General features: G+C 44.0%; 1 protein-coding gene across 1 annotated transcript in view; it reads left to right on the top strand.

Annotated features, from left to right (window-relative positions):
* The window catches only part of LOC308674056 (ankyrin repeat and fibronectin type-III domain-containing protein 1-like), a gene marked incomplete at its 5' end in the record, with an annotated part of 278,899 nt that extends 265,226 nt beyond the window's left edge, over positions 1 to 13,673 (top strand). The window contains 8 exons of the mRNA XM_081338228.1: positions 481 to 696; positions 3,647 to 3,813; positions 4,885 to 5,035; positions 6,733 to 6,898; positions 8,431 to 8,597; positions 10,045 to 10,255; positions 11,744 to 12,399; positions 13,226 to 13,673. Coding sequence (XP_081194354.1) covers positions 481 to 696; positions 3,647 to 3,813; positions 4,885 to 5,035; positions 6,733 to 6,898; positions 8,431 to 8,597; positions 10,045 to 10,255; positions 11,744 to 12,399; positions 13,226 to 13,513 — 2,022 coding nt within the window. The 3' untranslated portion in view covers positions 13,514 to 13,673. The remainder of the gene's footprint in view (positions 1 to 480; positions 697 to 3,646; positions 3,814 to 4,884; positions 5,036 to 6,732; positions 6,899 to 8,430; positions 8,598 to 10,044; positions 10,256 to 11,743; positions 12,400 to 13,225) is intronic.
* Between the last annotated feature and the right edge of the window lie 5,771 nt (positions 13,674 to 19,444).

Here is a 19,444-nt window from a genome sequence, read left to right as displayed (position 1 = left end):
ATCACGTGGTTATTAAGCAGATCCAAGTTAAGCTCCTGCAACATCTTAAAAGGGTGAAACATGGTCACTTCAGTGCCATTTTACAGGTAGCCCAACTTACGACCAGAATGGAACCCAACCGTTCTGTTTCTAAAACAGAAGCATTCATTAAATGACTAGTGTCCCATCATATGACCTTTCTTGCCACAGTTGTTAACTGAACAACTCTAGTTGTGCCATTTTCTTACCAAGGAAAACATGAAACATCCACCCTAGATCAGGGGTCTTCAAACCCGGCCCTTTTATGACTCATGGGCTTCAACTCCCAGAATTCCTCAGCCAGGCTGAAGAATTCTGGGAGTTGAAGTCCATGAGTCATAAAAGGGCCGGGGTTGAAGACCCCTGACCTAGATGATTACACGCCCAACTACATTGCGCGCCTGCCAACCTATAGTAGATACACCATGTGAGGCTGTCACCTCTCTCTCGGTTGCTGTGTAGGGTCTGCTAGGAATCCAAGACCTGGGCCAGGTGTTCTTTGAACCCATCAAAGACAAGCAGGGGAACATTTTGGTGGTCACCCTAAAAGAAGTGAAGACCAACCAGGCTTTTGAGAGCGTTCGCTGGGTCCCTCTCTTGAAGCTCCAGACCAGTCGCAAGTCAGTCTCTTCACTCGAAGAACCTACAGCTCTGGATGTCCTTCTCATGACCCTGCAGGTAACTCATTGGGCCTTCTTAGCAGAAAAGGCAAGGTTCTCCTTCAGTTATTGTGGGGAGAGGGGGAAATAATCACTTTTAATGTGGCATTGCTCAACCTTGGCAGCTTGAAGATTTGGTGGACTTCAACTCCCAGAATTCTGCAGGCAGCAAAGTTGGGGAATTCTGGGAGTTGAATTCCAGCCATCTTCAAGCTGCCAAGATTTAGAAATACTACCTTAATGGCAGGAGAAATGATTTATACAGAGGCTGTCACAGATCCTGAGTATCTCCAGGTAGATTATCTCTGCTAGGGTGGACCAGAGGAGAGCTTGGATTTTGGTAAGAGGCTTCCACTCCAATCAGAAAATACATTGGATGTTTAACATGATTAAGCTGCTCACAGTTACCTTGTGCTAAGATGAGTGGCCCATACCAGTATATAATTAAGTCAGTAAGTAAATAAGTAAAATACCAGTGGCGATAGATAGATAGATAGATAGATAGATAGATAGATAGATAGATAGATAGATAGATAGATAGATAGATAGATAGATAGATAGATAGATAGATAGATAGATAGATAGATATAGATGATGGATGGACGGGTAAAATACCAGTGGCTTGACAGACTTCATCAATCTTATATTTAGATATTATTCATCATTCAGGACAAAAACCTGTGCTAAGATGGGTGGCCAATATATAATTAAGTCAGTAAGTAAATAAGTAAAATACCAGTGGCCAGACAGAATTCAATGGCTAATAAATTTGATAGAGATAGATAGATAGATAGATAGATAGATAGATAGATAGATAGATAGATAGATAGATAGATAGATAGATGATTGATAGGTAGGTAGATAGGTAAGTAGATAGATAGATATTTATTTTATTTATTTTTTATTGATAGATAGATAGATAGATAGATAGATAGATGGATGGATAGATAGATAGATAGAGATAGATAGATAGATAGATAGATAGATAGATAGATAGATAGATGATAGATAGATAGATAGATAGATAGATAGATAGATAGATAGATAGATAGATAGATAGATAACCAGTGGCAGACTTTATCAATCTTATATTTAGAGATTATTCATCATTCAGGATAAAACCCTGCCATTAAAACTATATTAAGGGGCTAAGCCCCCCCCCTTTTTTTAATTAAAATTCAGATCCCGCTAAGCTCTCTTGAGGCAGGAGAGCCTTAGCCTTATGTTGTTCATGGCTGACTTTCTCCCTGTGGTATGTGTCCCTCAGCAGAAACGAAAGAATGGGTCTCCAGTTGCCGAGGTTTCCACCAGGGATTCAGCTAATTCTTGTGGAGACATTTGCTGTCTCCGCTTCCGGTCACAGTTGTTCTCCCAACTCTTTGAGCAGGACTTAGGCAAAGAATCCCCTTCAACGAATGCCTATCCCTTTCTTCTCTTCCTGACCCCTCGGGAGATTTCTCTGTCCTTCCATTTCCTTTTGCTGCGGCTAAGCATTTGCGTGACAGACAAAAGGCGCTTGGAGCATCCAGCGTTTGTTCAGAGGGGTTGCTAGGATTAGCCAAGGCCAAAATTGCTAAAGGTAGCGCTAGTTCAAGGCTGCTTGTCTCTTTCTCGAGATTGCAGCCTCGGTCTGGCTGTTCCTCAAGACCTGATCCTCTGTAATGTGGCTGCGGACTCCCCAGTCTCTTGAGGACTTTGGATGCGGGTTAGGACCAAGAAACTACAGACAAAAGGATTCCGCCGAAGCTTTAACTCAAATTGATCAATTTGATTTTGCTTCTCCTTTCACCACCTGTCTTTTAACCCTGGGTGGATTCTTATTTACTTATTTAGGTAGATAGTTTTTCTTCCACCATTGTTATTTTAAAAAAAATAACTCAAGGCGGCAAAAAGGCCTGTTACTCCTCTTATTGGGGAAACCACAAAAAATACTGTGAGGTGGGCTGGCCTGAGAGAGAGTGACTGGCCCAGAGTCACCCAGCTGGCTTTCACGCCTAAGGTGAGACTAGAACTCACGCACTCCTAGCAATCAGCCCAAAGTCAGCCAGTTTCATGCCTAAGGTAGAAAGAGGTAGAAGTAGAACTCGCTGTTTCCTGGCCCTTGAAAGCCAGTCACCCAGCTGGCTTTCATGTCTAAGGCGGGACTAGAACTCACCATCTCCTGGTGATTGGCCCAAAGTCACCCAGCTGGCCTTTGGGTCTAAGGCGGGACTAGAACTCCCAGTCTCCTGGTGATTGACCCAAAGTCACCCAGCTGGCTTTCATGTCTAAGGCGGGACTAGAAATTACCATCTCCTGGTGATTGGCCCAAAGTCACCCAGCTGGCCTTTGGGTCTAAGGCGGGACTAGAACTCCCAGTCTCCTGGTATTGGCCCAAAGTCACCCAGCTGGCTTTCATGTCTAAGGCAGGACTAGAACTCACCATCTCCTGGTGATTGGCCCAAAGTCACCCAGCTGGCCTTTGGGTCTAAGGCGGGACTAGAACTCCCAGTCTCCTGGTGATTGGCCCAAAGTCACCCAGCTGGCTTTCATGTCTAAGGCGGGACTAGAAATTACCATCTCCTGGTGATTGGCAAAGTCACCCATCTGGCTTTCATGCCTAAGGCGAGACTAGAACTCACCATCTCCTGGTGATTGGCCCAAAGTCACCCAGCTGGCCTTTGTGTCTAAGGCGGGACTAGAACTCCCAGTCTCCTGGTGATTGGCCCAAAGTCACCCAGCTGGCTTTCATGTCTAAGGCGGGACTAGAACTTACCATCTCCTGGTGATTGGCCCAAATTTACCCAGCTGGCTTTCACACCTAACGCAGGACTAGAACTCACCATCACCTAGTTTCTAGCCTAGTGCCTGATAGTCGTGTTTTTCCCATTTCTTGGATTTCATGAAAAAAAATTTCAGCAAGACTTCAAGGGGAAGAGCAGGCTATCCTCTCAATGGCCATTTCTTATGAATGATTATTTTTTCCCCAGGAGAAATTAGCTTACCACCAGAACAGCAGCGAAGCGCTTCCGCCCGGACTTTATCTGGGCTACCTGAAGCTCTGCAGTGCAGTTGACCAGATCCGAGTATTGGTGCCTAAACAATTGCCTAACATCTTGTGTCATGTGAAAATACGGAGCAATCCCAACATATCTAGGTAGGACTTTCAAAAGAGAACTGATTTTTATTGGTGGCCCTTCCAAACTGCAGTTCTACATCTGTAGCCAGATTAGGCTGAGCTGAGATTTTTTTTTGCAAGTTCATCTGCTGACCAAATCAAAATGGCAAATGGAGGAGAGAGAGAGACCTAAGACAGAGTTATAGAAACTGGGCTGATGGTCTGGCTGCAGATTTGCTTGGGAATTTTAAAACCAAATATAGCCAGGTCATGAATTGTATACACAATGCAAAATATAGGTCGCCTTTATTTTAGGATCGTGATGGAGCCTGGCCATCACGATTGTAACTTGTTGACTGTCATAAAACACCGGACTAACTTGACTTTACAACACTTTTTTGAGGTAGTTGTTAAATGAACCCAACAAGTCGTAAACCAAACCAGTGGTTTGCTATGGGCATGGTTTTACAAAAAAAACCCCAAAACCTGGAAATAACTGCCAGGTTTCCACACAACCATTGCAAAACACAGTCATGTGAAATCAGGATGCTGCGAGCAACCGTAAATGCAGTCCAGTTGCCCAGTGCCTAAAGTTTGGTCATGTGAATTCAAATAACCAGGAGCCTTCCCTGAGTTCAAAGCACAGGAAGAGTTTTATTATCGCTACCCATACACAAGAATCTGGTCAACCAATGGTCAAATCTAAATTGCCACTAGATAAAGGTGAACGGAATTCACAGGGGGCTGGACTTGAGTCTCTTGTGGCAATGCAAGGATTCCACACTGATGACACATTTAACCCCGCCTTCCAGCTCAGCCTGCTCTTTTTCTACATTGGGGTGGTGGTGTGGGAGAGTGGGATCTGTTAGAAGTTTGAATCTGGATCTTAAGTAGTTTAAGTGACTGGTTGTAAGTTGAGGATTGCCTGTATACAGTTAATGGAATGGAATATCAATTGCACTAGTTAAGCAAAAGGGTTGTCTGCTGCTTGAAGTAGGAAAGTACCAACACTACAAAGCCCGTTGTTTGTATCAACTTGTCTATGGTGGACATGGAGGCATTTACTTCCCTGATTTCCTCTCTGCATTTATCCGTTCTCCTACATTCAAGAGAGGAATGGGAATGGCTGCAGACCCTGGCTGGCATGGAAGACCCTGTTCCCTTGGAGCAAGAACTGGAAACTTCTCAGCAGCTTTTTCTCCAGGAGCTTCAATGGGCCATCAGAGAGTTGATGCAACTGGTCAACATCCCACTTCACGAGGTAGATCCTAGGTGGGAACCACGTTATGGGGGTAATCAGAAAGAAATATTGTGGATTTTATAGCATGTCTGAACTGGTCCCATCTTATTCTTACAATCCACAACAATGAAGTTTAGGCAAAGGTCTTCTGAATTTGCAGCTATGAAAACCAAGGCTGAACCCAAATTGACATCTTTGCAGTTTTGATGGAGATTCTTTTCAAGGCCGCAGTGGCCCCGATCTTGGGCAAGTCAATCCTGTTGATGCCTTGTTGATATTTGATGACCTGATACGAGTGCATTTAACAATAATCCAATTAACGCACATGTAAAAGGATGTAAATTATTGTCATGGGAACAACAACCCACTTGTAACCCTCTCCTTGAGAGCTTCACACGAGGGACGTGAATCAAATAAATAAGTATGCATTTGTAATGATTGGCAATGCCAGTAAGGCATGTCCTCAGTTGTGGGGAAAGTTAAATTATTAATTCAGCCAAATCTGCTCTCAGTGTCTCTCCAGATTTTAATGTTCAATTCACAATAAAACTTTAGAACCACTTATGTGACCAGAAATATTACATTGGGCGGGGGGTGAGGCCTTGGTGGAGCAGTGGGCTAATGCCTCCTTAAGTAACACCAGCTGCCTGCAATTAGTGCAGGTTCGCATCCCACCAGGCTCAAGGTTGACTCAGCCTTCCATCCTTCCGAGGTAGGTAAAATGAGGACCCAGATTGTTGGGGGCAATTAAGCTGACTTTGTAATAATGCCGCTTGGGGGTGTGTGTGAAAGCCCTAATAAGCAGGCATATACATAGAATGAAGGCTACTGCTAAGCTTGTAAGCCGCCCTGAGTCTTCGGAGAAGGGCGGGATATAAATGGAATTAAAATAAATAAAATAAATAAAAAATTGAACAGCTTCTTCTGAGACTCATATCTGTAGCCTGAACGGTGATAAAGCCCCACTTCTAAAGCAAATCAGCTTTACAAATATTAACTAATCCAGATCTACATCCTTTGTCTATTTGTCAGGCTCAAAATCCACAAAACTTCTTGTTGGAGGGATTTGATTTTATTTTTTAAAAAACATTAACCAGCCCTAAATTGTCATAATATTTGGGCATTCTTCAATCCAACTAATTCAGGGGGAAATTGAATAAGCCCTGGAAATGGCCACTAAAACATTAGCTTCTGCTGGTAGGTAAACGTTCAAATTCCTTTGCTTCCTACCTCGAGTAAAATGCATTTGTATTCTACATCATATATATATATATAAGTATATGGTCAAGTGAGGGCCTGAATATAGATAGATAGATAGATAGATAGATAGATAGATAGATAGATAGATAGATAGATAGATAGATAGATAGATAGATAGATAGATAGATAGATAGATCTATCTATCTATCTATCTATCTATCTATCTATCTATCTATCTATCTATCTATCTATCTATCTATCTATCTATCTATCTATCTATATTCAGGCCCTCACTTGACCATATAGTTATGGAGTAACCTTGGAGTAACTTTGGGCCAATATTTTAGCAGCAAAGAAAGAGGGAGAATATGTGTGCAATAAAAAAATAAATATGGTGGTGCAATGAGAATCCCCCCCCTCTGTTTCATACCTCTTCAACTGGGAGCTTGGAGAAAGTCAATTACAACGTAAGACTTCACACCAATAAAACTATTTTCCATGGTTGAATTTTTTTTCAGGCCAAGGATTTCCGGCTGTACAGTCAGGAAGTTCTGGACTTTGGACGGCAGGTTTCCTTTCTTCTACTACTCCCTCCTTCAGATGATGTGTGCACTGCTCCTGGCCAGAACCCTTATACACCTCGGTCTGGCTTCCTCACCCTTCCTCTTCAGATCTTCGAGATAGGTGAGCAACTGCACGGAGGACTTCATTCCTTCTCTCCGGAATGGAACAACTCACGGTGGGCAACTCCCCGTGGCATCTCTCCGCGGCCGTCTCACAGCGGCCGTCTCCCCGTGGCCAATTCCACGCAGGATAACTCAATGTGATAAATGTTACCCGCCCTGTTTCTTCGACATTGCTTCCGCTGACAAAAATGGAAATAATGGGTCGAAGGACCAATGGCGGATGACATTGATTGCGTCGAGTTATCCCTTGTGGAATTGTATGCGGCCGGTTGTTCCCCAGCAAGCTGGATTCAGCCATGGCGAGGTGGCCACAGCGAGTTGTCCTAAGACCCCGTTGTCTTCCTCCTTGAAGGCAAGATTCCATCATGCTATACTTTGCTGTGTTTTTTCTTTCCTTATATGAAATCACTGTGCTTTCTCTCTTCTCCAGAAAAGGAAGCATTTTCCCACGCCAAGCTCAGACTAGTACACTGCGGTCAATTTTTTTTACAATTGACTCAGATTGATTTTTAGTTTACTTTTTTTGCCTCTTTGAAGCATGCCCTCCCTACTTCGTACGGAAAGATTGTTCTGTACCAGCCTGCTACCGGCCCTGCAGAAAAGGCAACCCCTTTACAAACGGCAAGAGGCTGGAATTACGTCTGCCAAATTTATTACTACAAAAACAAGACACGAACCAAGATACAGGAGCTTTGAAACACTATCCGAGCGGTTGCTTTCAGCAAACCAGCCCTCCCCACACATTCCCCTTATAAAGAGTTCAGGGCGTGGCTTCTCTCTGCCTCCTTCCGAGAAGCCCCATTGCCTTCCTCTGTTTACTCCTACTTGACTGCCTCCTGCGTCGGGTGTCCTTGAACAGGGCCAGCTGTGGGTCATCTTCATCCACACTGTCAGGCTCACACAGCTGGGTCTCCATGGTGACCAAGTGGGAGGGGCCTGCCTGAGGGCTATCATCAGCAAGGTCTTCAACACCCCCCTCCTCCTCTGAGTCGTCCGACCCAACTGCCGAACCCACAGGCTGACCCTGAATCACAACAAAGATGTAGTTTTTTTTTTTGAACCAAGAAAAACGATCTGGAAAGAATGAATAACTAATGTGCAAAGGTCCATGGAGATTTTTCAGTCCTCCTGATCATGGTTGTCCCGAGGCGCTTTTTTCAAGAGGCAACTGGACTTACTTCGTTTTTCTTTGAAGACGTTGCGCTCCTCATCCAAGAAGCCTCTTCAGCCCCACGATCCAGTCAGAGCTGAAGAAGCTTCTTGGATGAGAAGCGAAACGCCTTGAAAGAAAAACAAGGACGTCCAGTTGCCCCTTGAAAAAGGCACCTTGGGACTAACAGACAAAGCTGTCGATGCTGAGGTTTTGAAGCTACCAATAAATCGGTCTCCCATCATCAAATGCCACTTAAACTAGAGATCAAAAATCATAAGAGGGCTCTTTTCATTTGAATCAATGCAAGTATCAGCTTCTTTGATGCTTTTCTTTTTTTTCCGTGACATGCCACGTCCTTCCTTCTCTTTCTTTTCTAGTTCACTTCTTCATTTATGACCACGAGTTCATTAGCCAGTATTGCCAAGTATCTGCATTTCTAGAACTGGAATCGCTCCTATCTCAACAGAGCCTCAGGGAGGCCTTTTCGGACTCCGAACTAACTACTGCCAAGCAGCGGCACCAACAAGTTCAGGATTATATACAGGTATTGTGAAGCAAGGAACCAGGTGTGGCTTGGCATGAATAAACAGGCAGAGTGCCAAGTTCTCTCTCTAGGTAACACGTTTATTTAGCACCGGACAAAGGTGAGTCCTGCCAGAAAGATGGAAGAACCCCAAATGCATTTTGAAGCAAGGATACATAGGTTTCTTAGTTCCACTTAGTTGCGTAACAGGAACCTGGCTTATGGTAGATAAGGTGCAGATGTTACAAAAATACTTGCGTGGCTACGATCAGATGCTCAACTGTGAGCTTGCGGTTTCTTTTATCAAAGGTTCCACAACTCCAAAAGCCCGCTAAGGCCTGAATTTTATTTCTGTCGTTTCAACATAAGAATATTTAGTCCACTTATCGGAATGATCAGAATCCCGATCAACAATACGAAGCAGAAAATATGAGGCAGAAAATGTGGGATCGATACATACTTCACCGCTTGCCCAAGCTGCAAGTCCTAGTTTGTGTCGATAGAATCTAGGCCGCACTAATCAAATGAAATCTACCTTACGGTCATAGATCAGCCTACGACGGGTGGAATATATAAAGAGTTAGTAACTTTAAAGGCTAAAGGTCTAAAATACACCAGGTTAAAAAACATTTTAAAAAAGCCAAAAAATATAAAACACATGAGGTTAAAAACTTTTTTTTAAAAGCTAAAATGTGTATTTAAAAAAGCAAAAATATATAAAAGAAATTAAAAAAACATTAATTAAATGCAGGAAAACATAAAAGCTAGCATGCCACCAACTCAATCTACCGCAGTACGGTACGATCACAACTGACCACAACGTTTCTATTGTTAAGTGAGGCAGTTGCTAAGTGAGTTTTACCTCAGGTTCCAACCTTTCTTGCCACCGTTGTTAAACAAATCACAGTGGTTATGTTAGTAACGTGGTTGTTTAAGTGACTCTGGCTTCCCCATTGTCACTGCTTGTCGGGAGGTCGCAAAAGGGGATCACATGACCCCAGGACGCTGCAACTGTCTGAATTTTGATCACGTGACCGTGGGGAGGTTGCCATGGTAGTAAAGAGTGAAAAACTGTCATAAGTCACTTTTTTTCAGTGCCGTTGTAACTCAGAACAGTCACTAAACGAACTCTCATAAGTTGAGGCATATCTGTACAAAACAACTCCTAGCCAAGTTAAGTACTGATCAAGGCTGGTTTGAGATCGAGGAAGCACTGATGTAATTTTGTTCCTGTTAACAGTCGGCATTCCAACATAATGGCTTGGCTTTGCCGTGTACCACCCATTCCTCTTTTTAATGGAGCGTCTTAACACATTGTAACTTCCACTTTGGGCTTTGGATGATGGTGCTTTTGAACACCGTTGGGGTTTCTACCAGAAACCCACGAGAGGCAAAGTGTGGCAAATGTGTGGTCTCGCAGCTCTCTGAAATTCATGTCTGATTCTTTGGGCTCCCGTTTCTTGGGCAGCAAATGGAAGAGATTTGGCGAGAAATGCGTTGGATGATGGATGCCTTGCAACATGCCCGGTACAAACAACCATCTTGTGGCCTCCCACTTGTGTGGTTCATCAAAGAATCGAGCACAGCACAAAACGAGACAACTCAGTCGACCTCTTCTCACTTGGACTTCCTTCCCTCACCAACCCCGTCTCCTGAAATGAGCCGTAAGCTCAACTCTGGTGAGTGTGTGTGGCGATTTCACAGGGGACCTCGTAGGCTACCAGTTGGATGCCTCTTCTTTTTAAGGTGGACTTCTGCCTTAAAATTGGCTATTGAAACTCTCCAGAAAAAGTAGGATTAATCTCTATCCTCCCTCCCTCCCTCCCTCTCTCTCTCCATCTCTCTCTATATCTGTCTATGTCTATCTCTATCTATCTATCTATCTATCTATCTATCTATCTATCTATCTATCTATCTATCTATCTACATCTGTTTGTTTCTCTATCTCTCAACTCAGTTTCTATATATTCTATCTCTCTATCTATCCATCTCTATCTATCTATCTATCTATCTATCTATCTATCTCAACTCAGTCTGTATATACTCTATCTCTCTATCTATCTATTATCTATCTCTATATGTCTCTCTATCCATCTATCTATCTATCTATCTGTCTATCTATCTATCTATCTATCTATCTATCTACTCAGTCTATATACTTTCTTTCTTTCTCACCTCAATATATATTCTATCTATCTATCTATTTATCTATCTATCTATCTATCTATCTATCTATCTATCTATCTATCTATCTATCATCTATCTATCTCTCCTCAGTGTCTATCTACTTTCTTTCTATCTATATATGTATCTCTCAACTCAATCTCTATATATTCTATCTTTCTTTCTTTCTATCTCAACTCAATCTCTATCTATCTATCTATCTATCTATCTATCTATCTATCTATCTATCTATCTATCTCTCAACTCAATCTATATATTCTTTCTCTCTCTCTCTCTCTCTCTCTCTCTATCTCAACTCAATCTCTATATATTCTCTCTATCTATCTATCTATCTATATCTCTATATGTCTCTATCCATCTATCTATCTATCTATCTATCTATCTATCTATCTATCTATCTTCATCTGTTTGTCTATCTCTGTCTATCTATCACTATCTATCTCAAGTCAGTCTATATATATTCTCTCTCTCTCTCTCTATCTCTCTGTCTCTCTATCTGTCAAACAAAATTTACAAATTTGAACGAACCAAATCAAAAAGCCATTGAGCCCAAGATTTACTGTTGCTGAGCAAGGCAGTTGTTAGGTGAGTTTTGCCCCAATTGATGACCTCCCTTGCCACAGTTGTTAAGTGAAACACTGCAGCTATTAAATTAGTAACAAAGTCATTAAGTGAATCTGGCTTCCCCATGGACTTTGCTTGTCAGAAGGTCGCAGAGAGGGGTCCCGTGACCCCATGTAACTGCAACCGTCATAAATATGAGTCATCTGCCAAGCGCATGACCTTGGGGGTTGCTGCAAAGGTCGTAAGTCCGGAAAACGGTCGTAGCTCGCTTTTTTCATTGCCGTTGTAACTTCAAGCAGCCACTAAACGAAAGGCCATCAGTCGAGTACTGCCTGTCCTTGGCAGATACCTGAAAACTGGGGGGGGGGGGGTTTGAGAGAGAGAGAGGCTGCAGTGACCTTTGTACCTTCTCCTTGCAGACTCGCACGGGGTCTCGGATGAGGAGGGCTCCTCGGAAGTATTCTTAGCTACCGACAGCGATTATGACTCCAGCAGCGCCCAGAGCCCTCGAGAACTGGACCTGGTCTACTCGTCTTCGGGACTTGAATGCTACAGGAGGAGAACTCCCCGCCCTTTGCGGGACAGCGCCCCGGATGTCCTCCAGAGCCATGAGCTCAAGATGCCCGCCTTGCCTCCTAAGGTGCCTCAGTCCCTCTCCGAGCAATACGACAGCGATTTCGTGCTTCCCAGCCGGCAAATCGAACTGCTGCGCATCACGGAGAAAAGGCAGGCCTACTGCGTCCGGACCAGCAGTCTGGATTTCCCCAAGCCCTTTTGCCACGGGACCAGGAAGTCTTGCCCTGGCTCGGTGGACAGCTCCCCGACAGAGAGTAGGACTGCTGCCCACTCCAGCCCTGTGCCAACTGTAGCGAAGTCGGCTTTCAGCTCCAGCCATGATTGGCACGCCGAGAGCTCGGGGGCTATGTTTCGGACACGTTCAGTAGAGTGGACTCAGACCTTCCGGGAGGCCTCTGAGCCGGAACAAGTAGCAAACCGGGCCAGGTTGCCAGGTTCTTTCATCGTACGCGTGTGCGCTCAATATGAAACGGGGCTCTCCAAAGAAAGCAGCGTCAAGGTATCCTTCAATTCCCGGTTCCCCTTGATCAGCGTCGTGGTGCAATGTTGAGAATGAAGGAATGCTTGCGGGGAAATCACGGCTTTTCCCAAGACTGAGGCAGCCCTGTCCCTCTTTTAGTTTTGGGTCTTCTCCTCGGCGTCAGTAAGCCAGAAGGAGCAGAAGTCTCTTAGTTTCGTGACAAAGTCTGAGATTGCATCTAGACGTGGTTCTATGTGCTGGAGTTTCCGCTTTGCAAAATGTCTTGGGAGAGAGAAAAACCAAGAATACACATTGTAAGAAAGTACAAAACAAAAAAAATACGAGGTTCTAATTTGATAAATGTACTATCTAGGTAATAACAGAGTAACAGAGTTGGAAGGGACCTTGGAGGTCTTCTATCTATCTTCTAGACAGGACAAATGGTTGTCCTATCTCTTCTTAGAAAGCTTCAGTGTTGGAGCACACATAACTTCTGGAAGCAAGGTGTTCCACTGACTAATGGCTCTCGTTGTCAGGAAATTTCTTCTTAAGTTCTAGGTTGCTTCTCTCCTTGATCAATTTCCATCCATTGCTTCTTTGTCCTGCCTTCAGGTGCTTTGTAGAATAGATTGACCCCCTCTTCCTTGTGGCAGCCCCTCAAATATTGGAACACCGCTATCATATCTCTCCTGGTCCTTGTTTTCATCAGACTAGGCCTACCCAATTCCTTCATATGTTTTAGCCTCCAGTCCCCTCAACATTTTTGTCGCTCTTCTGTGCGCTCTTAAGCAACTTCTTGGAAAATACCCTCATTCTCTCACCCCTTCCTCTCTGTCTCACCTCCCTCTCTCTTTTTTTTCCACAGCTGCCCCTCACTAACAAGATGTCGGCAGAAGACGTGGTGAAGCTAGTGGTCCAGGAGACGAACGAGGTCTCGCGCAAAGTCCTGGGAAACACCAACTCCGTCTGCTACAGCGAAGAGCAGTTGAGCCACTTTGCATTACTGTTCGTATCGGATGACGTGGAACAGTGGCTCCCCAACAATTTCCTCCCCCTCTCGCTTCAAAAGACCTGGCCCAACGGGAGATTCTGTGTCCGAATCAAAGACACGTCCCCTCTCTTGTTTCGGTATGGCCCAGCAACAACAGTATGAGAAGGGGGGGGGGCACCAGAAGGAGAACAAAAAAAAAAAACAAGGGACTACCCAACTTCCAATGAGCAGAAAGCTCACCACCAATGCTTCCTTCTGAACAGACACTTTTCATGCCAGACGTTGTGGGCCAGAAGCGTATTGGGCAGTGTGTTGCTTTTGTACGTTTGTGTGTGCGTGCCTGTATGTGCGTGCGTGCGTGTGTGTGTGTGTGTGTGTGTGTGTGTGTGTGTTTTATTTTACCAAAGAGACAACAAGACCTGGTTGTTATGACCTCAAGAAGTGAGGGTAAAACCCAGGAGCCCTTGGGGGTGGTGAAATTCAATTTTTGGTCAGCCGAGAAAAAAGCTGATTAGGGACAAAAGAAGCAATATGTAATAATATTTTTTTTTTCAGTCGGAACAGCCTAAAAGAGAGAGAACAGAGTGGTGGGGTGGTACGTTCTTGGGGGGAAAAAATGCGGGGAATACATCAGAGGTTCTTCCTGGAGAGGGAAAGGCCCACATGGCAATCTCACAAATTTACGTTCTGTTAATCTGTTTCTCTTTCATTGTACCTGGAGAAGTAGGAAATTGCCCTTCATTCTTTGAACGAACTCTCCTCCTTGTCTTAATTCCATCCTGGCTATTTTGTAACCCAGAATATTGTGGATGTTCAAAATCTGTAGGAAGCTCAAATCCTTTCTCTCTCCAAAGTTTAGGAGGTCAGACTTTATCTTTGGGATAAAAACCTCTTCTTGGTAGGAAGACTGAATCAACCTTTCCTTTCCTTAGCATTTCGGTCTTAGAATGATCCAACTTGGGCAAGTGGCTGGATTGGTTGGTTTCCTGATGTTTTTTAAGAGCTGTGCCTTACTATAAGGCCTTGTGATTCCTTTCCCAGATCTATCTACTTCCTTCTACTTCTCCACGGAGGATTTTGGAAGGCATACAGATAAGCAGTTATTGGGAGTCAGCTGTAAGGTTGCTTGGATTAGGGATGACTTCATTCTGCCTTCTGTTACAGACTTGGTTCAGTGTTGGGAAGCAACGGCCATCCTTTTCCACCTCCAAGAGGAAAATGGAAACATCTGCCAGACCAACCAGGTTTTCATCTTTCCTATAAACAAGAGCAGCATTGAACATATCAAGTGCTAATAACCAGGAGCATTTGTTGAGTTCGAATCCCAGAAGAGTTTGTTATTGCACCTGTAATGGTCAAAGCTAAATTGGTGCTAGATAAGCGACAGAGAATGAGGTGGCTGGATGGAGTCACTGAAGCAGTAGGCGTGAGCTTAAATGGACTCCAGAAGATGGTAGAAGACAGGAAGGCCTGGAGGAATGTTGTCCATAGGGTCGCGATGGGTCGGACACGACTTCGCAGCTAACAACAACAACAAGCGTCAATGGAATTCAAGGGAGAATCCTCATATGCCTCTTGTGGCTACGCTGATGGGACTTTTAACCCCACCTTCTAGCTCAGCTCCTTCTCCTACAGAACAGGGGGACTTTGTTGTTGTTAGCTGTGAAGTCGTGTCCGACCCATCGCGACCCTATGGACAACGTTCCTCCAGGCCTTCCTGTCCTCTACCATCTTCTGGAGTCCATTTAAGTTCACGCCTACTGCTTCAGTGACTCCATCCAGCCACCTCATTCTCTGTCGTCCCCTTCTTCTCTTGCCCTCAATCTTTCCCAGCATTAGGCTCTTCTCCAGTGAGTCCTTCCTTCTCATTAGGTGGCCAAAGTATTTGAGTTTTAGCTTCAGGATCTGACCTTCTAAAGAGCAGTCAGGGTTGATCTCCTCTAGGACTGACTGGTTTGATCGCCTTGCAGTCCAAGGGACTTGCAGGAGTCTTTTCCAGCACCAGAGTTCAAAGGCCTCAATTCTTTGGCGCTCAGCCTTTTTTATAGTCCAACTTTCACTGCCATACATTGCAACTGGGAAGACCATAGCCTTCACTATAGTCCCCCTTCTATAAAGGGGGACTTTACAGAAACTCATTTAGACATTCTAGTGGGAGCAGAGAGGAACTTAGCAAAGACCCAGAACAAAGCACAAGCTAATGACATTCAATCCCCACCTTCTGCCTGAAAAAAGGCGCAAAGATACCAAAGCTAAGAAGAAGATTTCTTTGGAGGCCTACAATCATCTACAATGACTTTTTATTTGGTACCTCTTGTCCATTCCCATGATAAATAGCACAGAATCTCTAGAGAAGAGGGGACCGCATCTGAAATTGTTCACAAAATTGTGTAAGACCCTTCTGGAAGACCATTCCTAATCTCTTGGACCATGCCCAAGTCTTAAGTTCTTGAATAAAATTTCACATCAGCTGGACATTAATGTTTTAGAAGCACAGATTCTAGGTCCCCAAATTACTACTTTTTTTTACTTGTTCCAAAAGTAGAAACAATCACCGCACTCACTCAAAAAGATCCCTGTAGGGGTTGTTGCTTGCTATAAGAGACTCCAGAACATCTTGAAGACCTTTGAAAGAATCATCTGTTCTAGGAGGTTGGTATCTCAAAGCCCCTAAAGACTTAAATCAGTTGTGTAGGCTGAGAGATCTTAAAATTCACATCAGAGAGAGAGAGAAATGAAATAACAAATTGCAGTTATGCCCAGCATATTAAAATCTACCTCTTCTCTGTTCCAAGTTCATTGTTTAGAAGAATGCTGAAGTAGCCCTCAAAGACTTCAGTGACAGGTGCCCAGATCCAACTGTGAAATTATAGGGCTTTAACCGTGGAAGTAAAATTATCTAATATTTCTTTCAATTATATCCCATCTCAGTGAAGTAAAAGACATCATATGAACAATCGGAAAACGTCGTTCAGTCCGAGCACTGGAGAGATCCAATCTGAATATATTTAGCCAAACAGTTTCATCCTCTACTTTTCATCTCTGCCATGTTTGCTATTAGCAGTTTGCCACGAATTAGGTCTTCTCCTGGCAGCAGATTCAGAGTCATTCAAGATCACCAAAGGATGGTGTTAAGAAGTGCTGGGATGGATTCAGTCAGAACTGAAGAAGCTTCTTGGATGAGAAGTGAAACCAAAAATGAAGTCTGGTTGTCTTTTGAAAAAGCACTTTTGGGATATTCTGTGAATTCTTTCTTTCTAGAACGGTCCTGTAATCTGGAGCATAAACACCTACTTTCAACCCTGCCCTATTGTTTCTCTTGGGGGAAAAAATAGGAAGAAAGTTCTTCATTAGAGCAAAACAGAAATCTGAGTCCTGTAGAACAGGGACTGGTTCCGTGGAGAGAGGTTTTTCCACGGACTGGAGGGTGTGTGCTTTTTTTGTGTGCTGCCTTCATCCCGTGGATGGGACTTTGCTTGTTTGTGCGGACCGGTTGCTGGTATGCCGCAGCCCGGTACCGGTCCACAAACCGTGGGTTGGGGACCCCTGCTGTAGAAGATACTGCCCACATTGCAGCTTTCATTTACATTTATAATCCAGACTGCATTGTTCCGTTTCAGATTATATGTTAAGGAGAAGACGTGGCAATATCTTAATTACTACTTGGGGATCCACACCCCATTCTTATCGTTATAGGAGTCGTCCCCTTTAGCAACAGAGTTAATTTTTCAAGGGAGATGGCCCAGAAAATCTGATCACGTAAACAGCGAGAGGCTGGCATTAAGAACATTCAGACTGCTGCTAGCATCCCTCCAATTTCATACTGAACTTATTTTAATTGCGGATTGGGTTCAGGATAAGATAAGCAGATACAGGCAGTCCTTGGCTTAAGGCCACAACTGAGCCCCAAATTTCAGTGGCTAAGCAAGACATATGTTAAGTGAAATTTGCCCCCTTTCGTGACCTTTCTTGCCACAGTTGTTAAGTGAATCACTGCAGTTGTGAAGTTAGTGACATGGTTGTTAAAGGGACCTGGCTTCCCCTGTCGACTTTGCTTGCCGGGCGGTCGTAAAGCGGGATCACATGACTCCAGGACACGGCAACCGTCATAAATGTGAAGCAGTCGCCAAGCATCCACATGTAAATCTGTAACTGTGGGGAATGCTACACTGGTCATAAGTCTGAAAAATGGTCATCAGTCACTTTTTTCAGTGCCGTCGTGACTTCAAACGGTCACTTAATGAATTGTTGGAAGTGGAGGGCTACCGGCACATAAATGTTTTAAATAAAGAATATTGCAGGGAATGGACTCCTCTCGCCCAAAGTATACTAAGTGATCGGAATTGATTGAGAAGCCAGACTTGGATCAGCAAGCAGGATGATGTTACTGTCTGAACAGACATATTGCTGGAGTATTTCAGCAGATAAGCAAACTTGAGGAACTGTGAAGCAACTCTTCCTGAATTCGAGAACCATCTATGCAGGCTTGCGGTTGGTCTTCATCGTCCCTTCACCATGACATGGTCTTGTTTCATTTGGTCCACAAACTTCCTCCACAAATTTCCTCCTGTATCTTTTCTGTCTCGGATTCTGTAGCCGATTTGTCTTGGTCATGTAAGACCAATACTTAGTGCCTTTTCCAACGTGCAAGGTGTTAGTTTACAGAACTGGGATTGGCAGCATGAACCAGGATCTTGAGGTTGCCAAGTAGGACATCTTCCATGGCTGGGGTTGAGACTTTTTATCTGCAGGCCAGCTGGTTTCAGACAGCAGCTTAGACGTAGAGGCAGAACGTATAAGAGCCGTTGAGTTCTCCATCTTCCTCTCTTTGATGAGCAATTTCATTAACAGCAATACTATTTCAGCCTGTTGACCAAGATCAGTTGTAGTTATCTATCAGACTATATTATTTTGGGAAGACTTCCTCAACTGCTGACTCCAGAAGAGCTTCCCCATGAAAACCACAAGCAAGGATGGTTTCTGGTGGCTGCAGGATTGACTACAGCAAAGACATGATGCCCTATTTTAAGAGAGTGACATTTTTATCTGAATCCAGGTATCCCAGCCTCCCAGCATCTCTTTCTAAAAAGGGTTGCTCTTGATAGGCCCTCTTAGCTAGGATTCTTCTCAACCTACTTCTTCTTCAGAAGCTTTCTCAGTGGCCATCACCAACGCATGGTCTGCGCCAGGTTCTTTGTCTAAGAATTGGTGCACCTTTTACAGAGATGCAGGTCTCTAAATTGGATTCTTTGTCCCTGGGAAAGAGAAGGGGGGGAAAAATGTATTCACCATAAATGATCAGAGAAATTGCGTTTTCCCTTCCAGGCTGTTTTAAAAACACTATGAACCTCTACTGCGCATTAGTGTCTCACTTGCCACTTTTCAAATCCTAAGATGAGGTCCGTGCTTGTGGCCGATCTCCCTTTCTACAGTACTTACCATTTGTGCTCCTGACGAGGACATGGTTCTATCTTCTGCCCTGTCTCCTCCAAAAACGCTCCTCACTCAAGTACGGTTGAAAGTTGAAAACATCTTCCTATCAGGAGGTGGTTATATCCCATTTATAACATCTAGACCAGGGGTAGGCAACCTCGGCTCTTTTATGACTCATGGACTTCAACTCCCAGAATTCCTGAGTCAGCTATGCTGACTCAGGAATTCTGGGAGTTCAAGTCCATGAGTCATAAAAGAGCCGAGGTTGCCTACCCCTGATCTAGATGCACAAAGAATTAAACTCGGTGGTAACCCTTTAGTTCTGTTTCCACGGCTGCAAAGACATGGAGAGATGTGCCGAAGGCAGTTTTTGCTATCAAAGGTGTGCGAAGAGAACATCCGTTGTGACCCTTGAGTTGTTTAACTTTCTCCTTCCTTCCCTTCCCAGTTGCTGTTTTGTTTCCGTGGTTGTAAAGAATTACTCTTGTACATCCAATAGCATGTTTCGTTGGCCGCGAGGTCCCTTTGTTAGCTGCTACTATTAACTGAACTCTGGTCCATAGTAAACACAGCTATTCTGCTGAGTATGGTCCCATCTTTCTTCACTGATGCCCTTTGGGGGAACGTCTCCAGACTTTTTCATCTGGAGGTCGTATTTTT

The sequence above is a fragment of the Vipera berus genome, assembly GCF_964194415.1.
Source record: "Vipera berus genome assembly, chromosome: 13".
Taxonomy (NCBI): Eukaryota; Metazoa; Chordata; class Lepidosauria; order Squamata; family Viperidae; genus Vipera; species Vipera berus.
This window is presented reverse-complemented; position numbering and strand designations above follow the sequence as displayed.